Source organism: Pseudonaja textilis, chromosome 1, assembly GCF_049901715.1.
Source record: "Pseudonaja textilis isolate UNSWEBS1 chromosome 1, rPseTex1.2, whole genome shotgun sequence".
Taxonomy (NCBI): Eukaryota; Metazoa; Chordata; class Lepidosauria; order Squamata; family Elapidae; genus Pseudonaja; species Pseudonaja textilis.
The window spans coordinates 48,369,795-48,387,755 of record NC_141990.1 but is presented as its reverse complement, the minus strand read 5'-3'; the positions used below and the strand labels follow the sequence as shown (position 1 = coordinate 48,387,755).

Sequence of the window (17,961 nt, the reverse complement as noted above, 5' to 3'; positions counted from 1 at the left end):
ATTGAAACCTCTTTAGAGATTTTATAGCTTTTTTATTTATTTATCTGCTTAATTAAATGCCCCTGAAGTGTGTGAAACATGGTTATAGTTAAAAAGCACTGTTACTTTGTAAATCGTAGGGACAAAGGACTCTCCTGAGTTTAAAGTTTCCATGCACGTATATGTCAATAGAGTGCCTTCTCCATCATCAGCACTAAATTCACATTGATGCCTCTTTTCTTCTCTTTATTGATCCTTCCATGAGAACGTAGATTTGTATCTGTTAATTAATGCGTCCTGAAACAGCGTTTGTATTAATCAGGCAGATAAGAAAAATTGGATGCCTGCACCCTCATGACAACCGTAAAAGTGCTGGCCCTGATAAAAATCATGGACGGACCTCAATAAAAAAGTTCCTCCTTCCACTCAATAAACTAATCATCCCTGCTTTTAATTATTCGGCAGAAAGATGTGTGGAGATTGGAGAATGTGTAAATCTATTTACTAACAGCAGTGTCTGGGAGGGAGAATGGGCCTGTCACACAGGACACTGCTGCAGGCAACGTTCTCTGTCCATCTGCTTCTTGAGAGAGAGGCTGGAGCTAATTGCAAATAGGCCTTCCATTTTAAGACCCTTTCAAATTATTATTTCTGTTTCATTTCCTTCCATTTCCCATAAGAAGCGTGGGGCTAGCCCCTTGTCATTTTTCAAAGAGCTTGGCTTTGATGTGGTTGATCTCCTTTTGGGGACATGACACGTGCCCTCTTATAAATAAAGAACAGAATACAGTATGGGAAATGTAAATAAGAAATAAGAAATAATGAAAAGGAATGGAGGCGGTGTTTCAATAAAGTCCCTCACTTTTAAAGCATGTCTCCTGGCCTGGAGAGACTTTTGATTTCTTTTAATTGGAAGGCATTTGGTTCTAAGTTTTGCAGCAGGCTGAATCTAAATTGATGTCTAATTCTTGTACCTCTTGTTTTCACCACAGTGTTTTGGCAAAATTATGTGTGTTTTAAGATAAATGAGCAGCAACAACCAAGGCCTGTTCTTTCTGTGAGATCCCTGTCAATGCGCATGTCAGCAGTTCCATAAGTCGCACACAGAGAGCTTTAGACGTGTCTTAAGTCCCACCCCACCCCCTTAAGAAAAGCTTGACTAATCCCTTTTGATGATTTTATTAACTCCTGGGTGGTTGCAGGTGCCAACTGGCAAAGTACGATATTTCATGGATAGGCCAGGAAATCTCTCCTTCACTGGGACCTCCTGTGATAGGAGCTTTGTGAGGCAGAGATAATAAATTAACAGCTACCGTAAATAGGTGTCTGAAAAGGTATGGCTATAGAGCTTTGCCCTTAGTGATCCTATTAAAAAGGAAAGGAAAGATAGTGAAACAAAAGCAAAAACCTAAATTCATTAAGAAGCGTTATTATATATTTTCTCTCTCTCTCTCTCTCTCTCTCTTTCTCTTTCAAAGTGATGGTGTGATTACTATTCACTTGGCACTTTAATTCTGTTATTTGAGCAGTGTGGTGGAGGGAGAAGCTATTATAGAAGTAATTAGCGTCTTTTCTGGAAAGGATAGGTCTTACTGAGGTTGAAGTTCAAAAAGCACTTTGCTTGGTTGTTGTGATCATCACTTAATTCTATTAAGGTATCAAATTACCTCTCCTTTAAAATGATTTTCCCATTTTTGTTTAAAAACACACTTTGCCTTTAAAGGAGACCTTGAAATCTTTAAAATATGGTATGAAGCCTATGCAGAAGTAACTGAATTCAGTGAGGCTAATTCTGTGGTAAGTAACAGTGTAGATAAGATTACAGGCGCTGTCATACCTTTTATTCTTTTGCTTACAGCCATGGCAATTATTGTTTCCAGATTTGATATAGGCCACATTAGATGCTACTGAATGTGGGTAACATGTCTCGATAATTTATTTGAGGAAATGCATTCTTAAATACTGTATAAAATACAACAGGCTTAAAATTACAACAAGCCTAAAATATTCTGAATTGCTTTTATCTGAAGTGCTTTTGTTTTAACTATTTTATGTCTGTTGATAGGAGCGATCTGAGAGGGAAGAATCTGTAAATACACGTTGCTGACTTACATAATAAAAACAAGCACAAGGGTAAAGTTATAATGCAGAATTATGAAGGTCCAGTACAATTTTAATTATGTTTCTGTGTACTTTCCTTCCCGGTTTAGGATTTTCCACTTTATCGCTTGCTGACCAGATGAGCCTTCTGCAGAGTGCTTGGATGGAGATTTTAATTCTGGGAGTAGTGTACCGATCACTTTCCTTTGAGGATGAGCTTGTCTATGCTGAAGACTATATTATGGATGAAGACCAGTCTAAATTAGCAGGCCTTCTTGACCTCAACAATGCCATCCTGCAACTGGTAAAAAAATACAAGAGCATGAAGCTGGAGAAAGAAGAGTTTGTCACCCTCAAAGCTATCGCGCTTGCTAATTCAGGTTGGCAAATTGGCATGATGGCTCATGTCATTTTCCCCCTTCCTTTAATACCTTCTGCATGACAGTTTCTAAATACAACTAAGAATAAGAAACTCTTAATCATATTATGGCAGAATAGGGCTGAATGGCTAGAAACAAGGTAGTTCAAATTAAGGGAGGATTTATGATTATAAATATTTGTTATACTGAGTTTCCAATTTGGTTAAAAGATGCCATAAAATTCAGGCAGTATTAACAGCAAAGATGCTTTTCAATAAACATAAATGTCATTCTGTTTAAATCCATTTCATAATCCAGATAAGTCTAATCAGTCTGCTAAAGCCCAATAGAATGGAAGGGCCCATGACTAAATGCAATATAGGATCTACTTCAATCTAGCTACTAAATGCCATGAACTCAATACCGAAGGTGAACTCTGGTTTCATTAGGAAAGAGAGCAAGTCATTTTTTTTAACCTTGTAGAAACTATATAGATTTGACTGTTTTATGCTAGTTGGTTAAATGCCTAATGTAACTTGTGCAGAAGGGGGCTAAGAATTCAAGAAAGGATTCTTCTCTGCATTTGAACTCAAAAGTGCTGAAGCCGTGAGCCAGTGTTTGATAAGTGAAAAATCGTTTGTTCTTTGTTGTTTTTTCCTTTGTGCCTCTCTAACATTTTATTGTGGTCTTAAGTCCCTCTTAGCATTTGCATAAAGTTCATGATAGATCCCTCTGTAATGATGTGCCGATCATTAGATACCTGTGTGTCGATAACATGCTCTGATGCTATGTACCATTGACAGTCACACCGTGCCCCTCCATCTGCTTTTGTTTTGACCCTATCTTTGAACTTTATCTTGGTTGCTGGCCAGTAGTTTTCCCTTTAATTACAAGAAGGAAACTGTCAATAAAATCTGTTAAATGGGATGCAATGAGTGGCTTGAATGGGCGGATGGCTATTTGTTCAAATTCTGCAGCTTTCAACGTATTGACAGTTTGTTTTCTGGGGCCATATGTGACGATCAATCTCAGGCTGGGCTCAGCCGGGCTGAAAAATGAAAAACCAGATTGCTTTTGCTTACTTGTGGATGACGACTTGTGATTCGGTGCGGTCCTAGTGAGATGAGGCCTTCTGCCCAAATTGTCCCCACGAGAGCCAGGATGCGTGACTGTTTTTAGAAATAATTTTTTAATTGATTTTGTAATTAACAGTTCATCTACAATATTGACACATGAATCTTCAGATTGATAGGAGGAAAATTGTTTTCAACAATGAAGTTGTACTTTCTGATTTGTCTTCAGAATGGGACCTAGCATTTTGCATTTTAATTAGTGTTTTAATTGAAAAACAAACAAAAATGAAGAATAAAAAATATCCATAAGAAATATAAATGCCTTAATCAATTGCCCTAGGTGTCAGCAGCTGTTGCCATAATACACATTCTAGTGGTCATCTCAGATTCTCATCTTATTTGGATAAGCCTTCTCCAAATTAAAGTTATAAATCATGATGAGATGTTCATATAATTGTCATAATTCCTTATTTTTACTGATAAAATAGATAAGTCAGAAACCATGCACAGTTTGTATAAAAATACACATTTTAAAAGCATTTTGAATGACAGCAAACCTTTGCACATTTGGAAATGACTGAGAGAGTATTTTACTCTGACCTGCAGAGATTTAAAATGACATTCACTAAAATCATCAGCTTTGCATAAACATCTGGCTTGATTCAATAATAATTAATGCTCTTTTGTGCTCTAAATCAGTGAACTGATTTAACAGTAACCTTCCTGCCTCCCCTTCCTCTGTATTGTACCATGCGTAAACAGATAAAACAAGATAAAGTGAACAAACATCACCAGTATTAGAGCCCCAATTCATAGGAACTTGAAATAAAAAGATTGAAAAAAGAACTAAGGGATATCTGAAAAGACAGAATTTAGCTCTGATTCAGAATATAAAGAGGTGCAGCTGTTATTCTAATGGTTTCCCTTATCCTGAACCCAGATTTTCAATTATGGAATTGAGAGGAAATCTAGGGTATCCAAGAAATAAGTTGCAGTGAACAGAATATTGAAAGTCCTGGATTCAGGAAAAAACCAAAATCTTGCTGCTCTTTCATGTTTTCTCCCCAAAAAGGAATTCCTATTATGTTTCTGAGACTCAGAAATAAACATTCTATCTCATACCATCTCCAACTAATCTTATTTTGATAAAAGGGAAGACATTAGCAAAAACCATCACCTGATACTCTTAATATATCATTGGTAATAATCATAATTGATGGTTTTGTATAACCTAAAACAACTTGGTGTGTTCTTTGGTTCATATGTCAGGTTTCTAATTAGGTACTTAAAATGCTAAATGGAAAAAGAAGTCCCAATGCATCAGTGAGTGCTCTGCTTGCTCACAGAAAGAGAGAGTGGAGGGGGGTGGGATATCTCTGAATATTTTCTAAAGCATGTATGGAGCAATTACTTCAGGCAGGTGAACTCTGCTGTGTAAGAAAAGGTGTTCTCTCTGTCGCAGTGCTTTTACTAAGTGTTCCCAAGTATTGATTGGGAAGTGCCAAATGGAAGACTGTAGGTTCACAGGTTTGTTTGCTTTTAATTATTTCATCAAGAAGCAGACATTTGTACTTTTAGGCTAGAGGCTTTTTAAAAGACTTTGTGTCCCAATCAGCTGAACTGCCACGGAATTTCTAACTCTTTCTGCTCACCTAATCTGTAGTATCTTTCCCTACTGACTGAACCCTTTAAAATGCTGCTCCTTACTGGAACATTAAAAAGGAGAGGCTTTGGGTTTTTATGAAAGCAACATCTTGGAATGCTGTAAGTTTACCTGGAGTAAGGAGGTGGGAAAATAATTTAAAGACTCAATATCTGCAGAAGAGGGGATATGGAGATGGAGTGAACAGTTATAATACAGGCAAACATTGAAGAGGCTAGCTAGTGGCACTGGACTAAGAAAATCTAAGCCAGTGGTCCCAAACTTTCTGGCTTGCCAAACCTGCCGGCAGGGCGGGGGAGGAATAGTTTTATGTAAGTGGCAACACATGCATGCATGCCACTTGCACAAATGGAGGTCATGAACATGTTTCTATGGCCCGGTTCCAAACTGGCTACAGCATGGTACCAGGCCACGGACTTGGGATTGGGGACCCCTGATCTAAACAAGCTACCTCTCTCTAGATTTAGGTTGCTTTGATTCAAGCTCTAGAAAAGTGCTTCCCCCCATATTACTACAAGCATAGACACACTGGGGACTTTTTAACAATCAGTTGCATTGGTTTTACCCATCTCTAACAAGTAACAAGTTTTGTTTATGACTCTTATGTGAATAAACTATTCAATGACCACTTTAGAGCTTTCCTTATATGTATGTAGCAGCAGTCTGAGACACAGTTCAAAGGATAATTTTGATGGACCATAGTGAGGGTTATTAACAATATTGTTGTTGTTGTTGTTGTTGTTGTTGTTGTTGTTGTTGTTGTGAAGTCGTGTCCAACCCATCGTGACCCCATGGACAACGTTCCTTCGGGCCTTCTTGTCCTCTACCATCCCCTGGAATCCATTTAAGCACATGTCGACTGCTTCAGTGACTCTATCCAGCTACCTCATTCTCTGTCATCCCCTTCTTCTTTTGCCCTCATTCGCTCCCAGCATTAGGCTCTTCTCCAGTGAGTCCAATTATTAACAATACTGGCCAGTATAATATAATGTATGCTGCTCTTGTAAATCCATCATTGCTTGTCTTTAGTTGGGACAGACCAATGCTGAGCTGCAACTATAATAACCCTAACGTTTCCTAATTGCCCAACTCTTGTATAAACTTCTTCATGTCTAAACTCTTAGATCTTTGACATGATAGTTCCTCACAGTCTGCTACTGTTGCTTAATTTCATTGCCCTGTTTTTATTTGCAGTATTTACACTGTCTCCAGTTCCTGCTTTTTCTCTTTAGTTTTTACACTGAACTGCTACTGTGACTGTGATGTGACCACAATCTTTTGCTCGTCCTTGCCTCTGTGTTTGCTTATAAGATGTCATTAGAATAGAACAGGATAGATCATTCCATTCAGAATAAGCAGCCAAGAAAAGGATCATTGTCAATTATACTGAACTTTCTGTGATTCTTGAGATGCAGCCTGTTCACACATATGTATATATACACTATTTTCTAATGCAAATAATTGTTTGAGTAATCAGCTGTGATTTAATCTCAAATGCCTCTGAAAGCGACTCTTAATCCCAACTTAATCTGAGATTAAGAAAGCTTGGATCTGGCTGTATTGAATAATTTCCATCTGAATTTTAGTCTTTCTATTTGAAAAGATTTTAGGCAGTGGGAATACCAATTACATAGAAACTTGAATTGGACAAAGTATTGCAACCCATTTTAGTCAGATTACTTGATTATAGATAGAAACAGGATTGGTCTCTATAGTGGATAACATTTTTGAGGGCAACCTAGTTGTGAGAAATACGTCCTTCCAAGTCCTATTAAAGGTAATATCAACCATGGCATCCTTCAGGACTACCTGTAAGGGATGGGAGGGTTGTTATTTTTAAGCAGGTGATTTTATTTGGTAATCATAGAGGGAAAACATTCGGGTCCTTTGCAACTCCATCTATGTGGTGTCAGAGAACACAATCTCTCCCCACCCACCCTCCCATGTCCTTTAGCATCTAAATCATTGGGAAAGATCATGAAACTACTCACAGAGATCATCCAACAGATCATGAAAAGATACCATGCCCAGTTGTACCTATAAATGTACTGAAAATGCTTCAGTTACTCTTACCTGGTGTTTGGAGATTATAAGAGATTGGATGGGACAAAACCAATTTATACTGAATTCCAGGAAGCCAAATGTATAGGGTTTTTTGTTTCTTTGTTTTTGGTTGTTTGTTTGTTTTTAAATTGATTGTTAATACCAGTTGACAGCTTTGGAAGCCATATTCCATGCTGCCACATAGCCTGAGAAAGTGGGTGATTTCAATTGAATAGTTCTAAGTAGACAAAATAAAATTATTTTGTTAGTTCAAGGTTAAGTGTGGTGCAGGAAGGAAAAAGGATCTTACTCTTGGATGGATCATGATTGGTCCAGGTGATGTGATGATGGCAAAAAGGAAATGGATTGTAGTTTGGGACATTGTAGGAAGTCCAGAAAATTTTTAGTTTCAAGATTCCACAGATGTGCCAGGTGTTATTCTAATAAACGTACTTTTGAGATTATGCTTGTCTTGGAGTTACTGATTGGAATGGAGGTTTTCTGGAACACTGACACCAGTATTAGCTCTAATGAGGTTAAACTTTCCATGAAGGAACAGGCCCACAGTCTGGGGTTTCAGCAGGATACATGGCTTCTCCTGGTATTATAGGAGCCTTTGACCTGTTTTGGCTATTTTTGGTGCAAAGGACCACGGCTGTAACTTTTGTCCTCATTAGCTCCAAACTAGATTATTGCAATGTGTTCTACTTGCGGCTGCATTTAAAGATGACTCAAAAACTTCACCTACTACAGAATGTGTCAGCTTGCTTGCTTCCTGATATAGGACAGCCATTTTAGAAGGATTTACAACAGTGCTTCAGTACCTGTGCTAGTTATTCATTTCTGGGCCCAATTTAAAGTGATGCTAATAAAGTGGACTGATAAAGGTATAAATGGTTTAAGTCCCGGACATGTTGCTGATTGTCCTCTCCATAGAATCTTCTATTCTATATATTCCACTCAGGAAGTATTTTCTGGATTCTCATCCCACAGAATGGCTTAAAATTTAAATATTTGGGACATCTCTAGTGGTGAATATGGCAGATCTTTCATACATATTCTGTGTGGAATGTAAGGAGTTTCATAAAATCCTTAAATTTCTGAGGCGCTCTAAAGGCTGAAGTGGACTGGATGATGATGCCAAATAAATGGGTCCTGCAGATGGACAGAGTACCTTAACCGCCACACCACATGGCTATTTTTGAACTATTCTTATCATAACACACAGCCAGTAAAATAAACTACTTGGAAAAAAATGCCTTATCACATTTGATGTCTCTTGTAAAAGAGTCTTTTACATCAGGGGTCCCCAACCACCGGGCCGCGGACCAGTACCGGTCCGTGGAATATTTTGTACCAGGCCGCAAAGAAAATAAAAATAAAATAAAAATAGCGGCTTTCTTCCCCTTCGGTGAATGCTGCTGGAATCAGGACACAAATGAAAGAAGGGGAGGGAGGAAGCAACCAAAGCCTGTCCTGCTCTCCGGTTCAGCGGCTTCGGTTTCCTCCCGCCTCATTCCTCTCTCAGTCACTCTCGCTCCTCCACCAGCCCAGGAAGAAACTGCTTCAAAGAAGCCAGCAGGGTGGCTTTTCCTGTTGGCACAGCTCCTCCGAAGTGCCCGTTCACCCCCACCCCGCCGCCCACAGTTCAATCCAGTGCTCCGTTCTGCCTGCCTGCCTTCGTTTCTGGTTGTTTTGGAGTAGCTTTGGCTGAGAATAATAACTATTTGCCTCTTACTCAGCCGAAGCTGCTCTGAAACAACCAGAAACGAAGGCAGGCAGGCAGAACGGAGCATTGGATTGAACTGCGGGCGGTGGGGTGGGGGTGAATGGGCGCTTCGGAGGAGCTGCACCAACAGGAAAAGCCACCCTGCCAGCTTCTTTGAAGCAGTTTCTTCCTGGGCTGGTGGAGGAGCGAGAGAGCGACTGAGAGAGGAACTTGGCAGACACCTGAGGGATAAGGCTGAGGCAGGGAGGGAGGGAGACACCTGAGGGATGAGGCTGAGGGAGGCAGGGCTGAGAGGCGGGACTTCTCAGCCATCCTGCAGGGACTTTTCCTGAGCCACGGAGACAACCGCGGGCCGCTGCCGCCCAGCGCTCAGTTTTGAAGGCGCTCCTCAGCCCAGCGCACTTCTTGAATCTGCAGCTGAAACCCTCCATTTTAAATGTCCCAATAGAAGAGAATATCTGTTGCTCAGGGTTGCAATGAGGAGGCATTGGCGCTCCCTGAACTTGGTGGTTTGCTGGCAGACGTTTTATTACCCAACTAGGTAACAACATCAGATGTTATCTAGTCAGGTAATGAAACGTCTGCAAGCAAACCACCAAACTTGGACTCCTCCCCCGCTCCTTGAAAAAGTGCCCCCGCTGGTCCTTGAAAAAGTGTTTCTGTGTGAAACTGGTCCCTGGTACAAAAAAGGTTGGGGACCACTGTTTTACATTATATTTTTCAGCATAGCCAGCTGTTATTTCACTGTCTTGGTTGTATCCAAAAACTGATATTCTGTAACAACTTGATATACTGCAAAGATTCTGTATGGTTATTATGACTTGGTCACTGAATCAGTTTTAATCCCATAATCACATCTAGCAGCAAATTCCATGAATTAATTACTTATTGCATGAAGTTCTTAGAGATTCATAGAATTAGAAGTGGGATGTTATTCAAGCTATCAAATTCATCTGCAAATTCAATAAACTTTCATCCTACCTTTTCCACCTCCAGGTCAAACATATTTATTAATTATCCACATTAGGTGAAAATTGATATGTGGCAATCTGAAATCCTACTGTGTCAGTTTTTCCTAGTCTTTTTATTTAATCTCAGTGGCCATCATTTTACCCTTAGGTTGAAAGTTAATTGCCATTTTGCTGCCTATTCACCAAGTTTAGATATTACTTTGTGTGAGCTTTTCTGATTTCTAATCCATCCTGAGTATTTTGGTGCCATCAGCAAACTTAGCTACTTCACCATTGACCTTCTAACTCAAGATCATTTATGAAGAAGTTAAATAGCATTCTCTCTGTTGTAAGAAATAGTGATTTATTCCCTCCTTTCCAGGAGTTTCTAATATATAACAAGGCTTATCCTAATTGTAGTCTTTCCTGTTCTGGGTCAGAACTTTTAACATTAAATTGTTAAATACCTTTTTAAATTTTAAAAGTAATGGTTACAGATTAATTATTAAATGCACAGAATCCCCATAAGACACTATTATGTGCAACCCATTTAATTTTTAATTTCTTAATTCTGTTAGAAAGCTCTAATGAAGTAATTTTGATTATATAATTTTTAATAGAACCTCCAATATGGCCACAAGGGATATGGGTTTTAGTTCAAAGTTCCATAGATATTTTTAAGACCACTTGCTTGCAGGTTCCTATGCCCAAAGAGTTAGATGATAGAACATAGAATGATGGAGTTGGAAAGGACCTCTGAGACCTTCTAGCCCAATCCCCTGCTTGAGCAAGAGATACTATATTATTTCAGAAAAATGGTTGTCCAGTCTCTTTTCAAAAGCCATCAGTGATGCAGCACCCACCACTTCTGAAGGCAAGCTTTCATATAATATTCCCTAGACAATAGACTCTCCAGGCATGATGGATTGCAACTCCTAGAATTCCCAGCCAACATGAGAACTGTAGTTATAATTTCTTGGAAATATACTTGTGAAAAACCGTTCTACTGTTCTGAGCCTTCTGCATTTCTCTGAAATACTTTTTTAAAACTATCCCTGCAGATTTCAAAGTTATATCTTAAGTTAAATAAACAAGATATATATAATAAAGCAGTAAGCATATGATTGTAACTATACCAAACTTCTTTCTTAGAAGGTGAATATGGTAATATGTTGTTTATTTAATTTGCATATGTAAAAGAGCTCAGCAAATGGTAGTTAAATCCATGTAAATTACAGCTTTTTGAAAGTGAGGTTATACAATTCAGGTAATAGAAAAGAGTTCTGGCACTGTAATCCTTCTTTCTGGCATGATAACCTGCTATAACTCTTGTTTGTTTTGTAGACTCTATGCATATAGAAGATGTTGAAGCTGTCCAAAAACTTCAAGACGTCTTACATGAGGCACTGCAGGATTATGAAGCCGGACAGCACATGGAAGATCCACGTCGGGCCGGCAAAATGCTGATGACTCTGCCGTTACTTAGGCAAACCTCCACCAAGGCTGTGCAGCATTTCTACAATATTAAATTGGAAGGCAAAGTCCCCATGCACAAACTATTTTTGGAAATGCTGGAGGCCAAGGTCTGACCTCAACATTTTGGGTCCTTTCAGTTGGGTATGCTGAAACCATAACCAGAGGGACAACCGAATGGGAAAACTGTGGCAAAGAACCTTTAGCGTTACTTTAAGGCAATGAAACTGACTGCACTGATCATTAAGCAGCAAGAATGAGTAGCAGCATCTCTTTTTAGTCTTGGTCTTATTTGATGAGGTTCTCCTTCATTTCTCTATTGTTTTAATGTTATTAGTTTTCATTTATTTGTAATTTTTCCCCTTTTGCTGCTGAAATATATATGTATATATATATATATATATATATATATATATATATATATATATATATACACACACACACACACACACACACACACACACATATACATGTATATGTATATGTATATATATATGTGTGTGTGTGTATGGTATATATGGTATATATATGATATATGCCAGTGGACTTCTTGGGAATCACCATACCCCAATGACAGAGGAATCAAAAGCGAAGCATCATAACTAACAGTACAGTACAACACAGTGAACTGACTGAATGCAGTATTATGTTTCACAAGAGCAGCCGCTAATTAGACAACTTCTACGGCAACATTTTGGCTCTTCCTTATCATTGCATTTCCATCTTGATCAGTTACAGCCATTTGATTCCTTCATTGTTTTTTCAAGTCTTCCAGCTATTTCTTAGGTTAGCTACAATATAACTTTTTCAGGGAATAGTTTGAGCTTTATTCATTCATGCAATACTAAAGAAAAGAAAGATAAATACTGCTTTTTTGTGTGCTGGCGTGAACAATTATGAACATTTAATTAAGGACAAATAAATCCTGCAGGAAGATTTTTTTTAAAAAAAAATGTTTTAGTTCTTCTTACTAATGGAATATTTTTTTTCTACCAGCTTTACCGCGTTTCAGCCATTTCTTAATGTGGGGATTTATCTTAATCAAGCAATAGTTGAAGGGAAGGTGCATATTATCACGGATGCAATTTATGTTGTGTGCCAGTTTGGTCTAGGACATCCCATTTCTTTGCATGACCTCCAGTTTCTATGTAACCAAGTGAAACCAACAAATCAGATTACACCTACATTTCCAAATAGTTTATATATGTCATGTCAAATAGGAATTTAAAAAAGGAGTTAGTAAGTGCTTCTGTATGGCCAAGCATAATTATGCCATGAGATTCTATGTTACTCTATAAGGTGGCCTATCATTTACAAAACTGGGACTTCTGCATAAAGTCCACCCTACTCCGTCTAGCAATAAGGGAAAAAAAATCAGAGTAGTTAGCCTCTGATCAACCTCTAGGACTTAGCACTTGTACACATTATTTATCAATTTATAAAACTTTATATTTTATATAACTGTAGAAATGCCATTTTTAAAACAGACAGCCTAACTGGTATACCTACTTTTTCAGCCATTATTGTCAGGACATGAAAGCTGGTCAATTTCAAGACTGCTAAGAGGTATAATCTAATATTTAAATTAATTAGATGCCCACCCACCCACCCAAAGTACAGTCACTAAAAAAACCTGGGAACAGGAATCTCCTTCCAATGCTATGCCAATGCACCAGTGTTAGTAGCTGCTCTCTGTGCTATATGAACAACCTATTCTATGTACACAAATGTAATTAAATTGTATTCCTAACCAACAAAAGAAAAGTAGTTCAGCTTCTCAATGTTTCATGTTTGCTGTGCTTTTTGGAACTTTTTAAGTTGCATTCAAGGACTGTTGTCTTGTTCTTGTGGTGTTTGGATTCTTGTGGCGTGTGCTTATAGACACAGGGTAGAATTAGAGACAATATTGGATGTAAATTTCCTCAGGAGACTACAGTAGTATATTCTATTCCTTCTGGTAACTAAAGTTCTTCATAGTAATAATTAAGAAACTGAAAAACAAAATCCAACCAAGTACTCATTACGGACAAATGTCACATTGAAATATTTTCAAAACAAGGGATAATTTCTGTAACAGTTTAATATAGAATATGTATAGCTTAGAAATAAACTTTGAATATTGCAAAATTATAGGTAAGTCTAATTTTTAAATGCTGTAAATATAGCTTTCATCTCTCCCAAGTTATTAACTTGCTCTGTGTCGTTGCTGAGTCTTTTTTTTTTTAACGCAGACATGTTTCCAAAAGTATCGCTACTTGTGTGCTTTAAACAAAATACTGCAGTTAACACTGCAGCAACCTTGTGCTAGAAAAACTGTGTATCTTTCATTAGCTATATGGGAATTTTCTTGTAGATTGTGTTTTTCTCAGTAGAGAAGTGACTGTTATGTGATCCTAGATAAATTGTCATTAGCAGTTCATTCAGTTGGCCAAATATCTTGAAATTCACGGTGTGATAGGAGTTTGGAAATTGGAATTCCCTTTTGAAATATGGTAAAACCATACAACTCCTGGGTGTGTGGGGGGGCAAGAAAAAACGTGATTCTATAAAATTATTTATATATATATGTAAGAGTTGAAGATAATTATTTTCCAGAAAATTTGTGCAGGGTTTAAGTTGCAAGTGTTACCTACATTATATATGTATATATAAATATCTAATATAAATATTGTTTTCACTGGATCACACTGAGGAACTTGGGTTGTAGGGTTAATAACCCCTTATCGTATTCAGAAAGAAGGACAAATCTACCAAGACTTAAGAGGAAATGAAATACATTAAAGGAACACAGTGTAATTTTTAATTTGATTTTTTTTCCCAATAATTTTTAGAGCTGCAATGAACAAATATGTCGTGGCTGTACAAATGTTAACTGAAACATAGATACACTGCACAGGCATTAAAATAATGTTCTTCTTAAACTTTGCTGAAATAAACATCCACAACCACTTATTCAAAGTGAAGAACTGGGGAAGAATTTCAAGAGGTGTATGTTTTAGTATAACATGTTTCATTTCAGGGCATAACATCCATAGAGCATTTCTCCTGCACAAGCAATTGAAATGAAAGGGTGCGGTGGCAGCTCTCATCCAGTTTGTCCATTCAATTCAATGTGCAGCAGACATTCCAGATGGATTGTAGCCTGGGCTACTGTTTTCTTTTTCTTTCTCTCTTATTTAAAGCAATATGATTGTGTGACTCCTGGAAGTTGCACATTTGATTCAATCAAATCAGATTGTTGTATTTATTCCACTATTTTGCATTTAAATGCTAACATAAAAAATATTTAAAAAAAAAAGTAAAACTGCTATTTTTCTTATAGAAGAGAAAATGGGTGTTAGTAATTGTATTTTAATTATTTAAACGTCTCTGTTTACCTGCCTAGGAAAACACTTTATGGCAGTCTTATTGTGCAAAGATCTCAAAAAGAAGGGGAAAACCGAACTAAGCTATTTATTATAATCCAGGAGTTGCATAATAACCAGTAGTAAAAACACAAATGAAAAAAAAAATCATGTTTAAAGCTGTAGATGGGCTTCACATCTGTAAAGCAATCAACTGTATATTTTTGTGATGTGTATCATAATGTGTGCTCCAAACAATGTCCATTTGTGTAAATGTATTTATTTTATATTGTATATATTGTTAAATGCAAAAAAGGAGATAATGGTTCTGTAACTCCAATCAGTTCAGATGTGTAACTCAAATTATTATGCCTTTCAGGATGATGGTAGAGCAATATTAAACAAGCTTCCACTTTTAATTGCTTTTAATTTTTTGTGTTGTGGATTTTGTTTTCTTTTGATTTTTTTTATATGAAGAAATTAAATCAGTAAGCCCCACCTTTAGAAAAGTGGTAAACTGTACACCCCTAAGTTAATGTAGCCCTATGCTGTTTAAAGACTTGCCAAAATGAATTTTGATGTGGTATAGTCATTTTGCATGAACTTAAATATTCAAACTAGCACAAAATTCATTCTGACAAGCACTTGCTTAATCTTAAAACATCTCCACATTTAAACCACATTACTGAAAATCAATATCTTTCTAGCATAGAAGTTAAACTTTTCACAATTTTAAGATTCTATTACCATCTACAATTTCATCAACAGCTGAATTCATTCCACTCATAAAGGTATTGTAAGACTGCTTAGAGTTTGAAGATAGCTAATATAGGCAACTATTAATCATCACTAGCACTTCTCCAGGATCAGAAGAAGAGTTTAAAATTAAAAGTATCAGGATAGAAAATGGCATACTTGATCAGAAAGGTTGTAATTTTTTCAACAGAGTCATAATCTGCTTCTGAAAAGTTCTGGAATCATCATACAATTTTAAAGGTTTGAGCCCTGTTCTGCTAATATAGCACCGCTGCCTTTATTCAACAACTTTGTCATTTTCAATGACATGTATTTTCTAAACACTTAGTATGTTCCTAAGGACAATCACCTCTCCCTGTGTCTCTTACACTATTGAGAATTGTTACCAATCATAAATTAGCTCATGATATCGATATATTCATTTAAATTGTATATTATATATAATTCTCCCTTATATAATAAAGCAGGAAAGTTGCTGCTGTGTTTCATCTTTAGCAGTAGTTGGATTTATGTGGATATAATATTAAGTTTGGCATTATTAACTGGTAAATAAGAAAATTACATCTTTCATGTAACTGTACTGATAAGAAGCTACTACAGCCCTCTATTCAAATTCAGTGCTGCATTTGTCTTCAAGACAAAACACAATTATTATCTATGCAGTATAAAATAATTGTGAAACAAAACTGAGTTAAATTATCAATATATAAATCAAAGAGATAGCATAATAAAATCCATGTAGTTTTGTATTTTGAAATAAATTTTATCTAGAGAAAAAATATCACTTTTAATTTCCAGGTGCTGCTAAATTAAATGAAACAGCATACATTCACAGTTGCTGGCACTTTTCCAATTTTAATGACCAATTTTATATCATTTTTTTCCAAGGTTGACCATATTAAACCACTTTCATGGCATCTTGTATTTCCTTTAATATCCCTCTAACTTAATAAATAATTGTTGAGCCAAGAAGGTATTTTAATGTATTTCTATCTTGCTTTTTTTAGTGAATTGTGCCCAAAATACAGAACAGAATTTTAAAATTCACAACAAAAATATTGAATAGAAATGTGAATGTGAAGAGTGAGATTAAAGGAGAAACACAGAAAATAGCCAATTCTACCCACTAATACCTAAAACCTATCCTTGGCTTAAATAGAAAAGTTCTACACAACAGCAGAATGCTACCAATAATGCCTCTACAGGGAATAAAATATACAAATTACATGTCAGTATATTTCATAAAATTGGATGAGCAACATAAATTTTAGAATCAGACAGCCAGTGTCATTGAGTATCAAGTCAGTCAAGAACATGATCAAAGAAATAGTATGTATAATTAACATAGACCAATCAGCCTAACATCAATACCTGGGAAGATACTGGAAAAGATAATAAAAAAAACAGATCTGCCAACATCTAGAAACAAGTAAAGTAATAACTAGCAGTCAGCACGGGTTTATTAAGAACAGACCATGCCAAACCAATCTTATTTCAATCTTCAACATATTGACGAAATTAGTAGACCAGCAAAATACTGTGGACATAATAGATTTCAGAAAGTCATTCGACAAAGTAGACCACAATCTACTTCTTAGTAAGCTAGAAAAAAGTGGAATAGATAGCACCACCACTAAATGGACTCTCAAGCGGCTGATAAATTGTACTTAACGAGTAGTCCTAAATGGATCTAAGTCTACATGGAGGGAAGCTATGGGATGCCACAAGGTTCCATCTTAGGCCCAGTACTCTTCAATATCTTCATTAACAACTTAGATGAGGGACTAGAAGGGGAACTTACCAAATTTGCAGATTATACTAAGCTGGCAGGAATAGCTAACACCCAAGAAGATAGGCTCAAGATCCAGATGGATCTTGACAGACTAGAACACTGGGCCCTATCTAACAAAATCAAATTCAACATAGAGAAAAGTAAGGTCCTGCACTTAGGCAAGAAAAACCAAAAGTACACATATAGACTGGGTGAAATCAGGCTCAATAGCAGTAACTGTGAGAGGGATCTTGGAGTCTTAGTGGACAACCAGCTAAATATGAGCCAGCAGTGTGCAGCAGCAGCCAAAAAAATTAATGCAATCCTAAATTGTATTAACAGAGGGATACAATCAAGATCAAGGGAGGTACTAATACCACTCGATAAAGCCTTAATAAGATCACACCTAGAGTACTGCTTCCAGTTTTGTTCATCACATTATAAAAAAGATGTTGAGACTCTAGAAAAAGTACAGAGAAGAGCAACCAGGATGATTAGTGGACTGGAAGCTAAAACATACGATGAACAGTTGCAGGAACTGGGCTTGGCTAGTCTAGTAAAGAGAAGGACCAGGGGAGATATGATAGCGGTCTTCCAATATTTGAGGGGCTGCCACAGGGAGGAAGGGGTCAAGTTATTTTCTAAAGTGCCTATAGGCCAGACAATGGATGGAAACTGAAGGAGAGATTTAACCTGGAAATAAGGAGAAACTTTCTGACAG

General features: G+C 37.0%; 1 protein-coding gene across 8 annotated transcripts in view; it reads left to right on the top strand.

The window, feature by feature from the left end:
* ESRRG (estrogen related receptor gamma) overlaps nucleotides 1–15,142 on the top strand; it is a 431,490-nt gene extending 416,348 nt beyond the window's left edge. For 5 of the 8 annotated variants that reach the window (XM_087933460.1, XM_087933501.1, XM_087933488.1 and 2 more), the window contains 2 exons: nucleotides 2,190–2,459; nucleotides 11,241–11,783. In XM_087933460.1, coding sequence (XP_087789586.1) covers nucleotides 2,190–2,459; nucleotides 11,241–11,485 — 515 coding nt within the window. In that variant the 3' untranslated portion in view covers nucleotides 11,486–11,783. Of the gene's footprint in view, nucleotides 1–2,189; nucleotides 2,460–11,240 lie in introns of all 8 variants that reach the window. The other 3 variants (XM_026695751.2, XM_087933451.1, XM_026695753.2) reach the window with 2 other exon arrangements.
* Nucleotides 15,143–17,961: the final 2,819 nt, after the last annotated feature.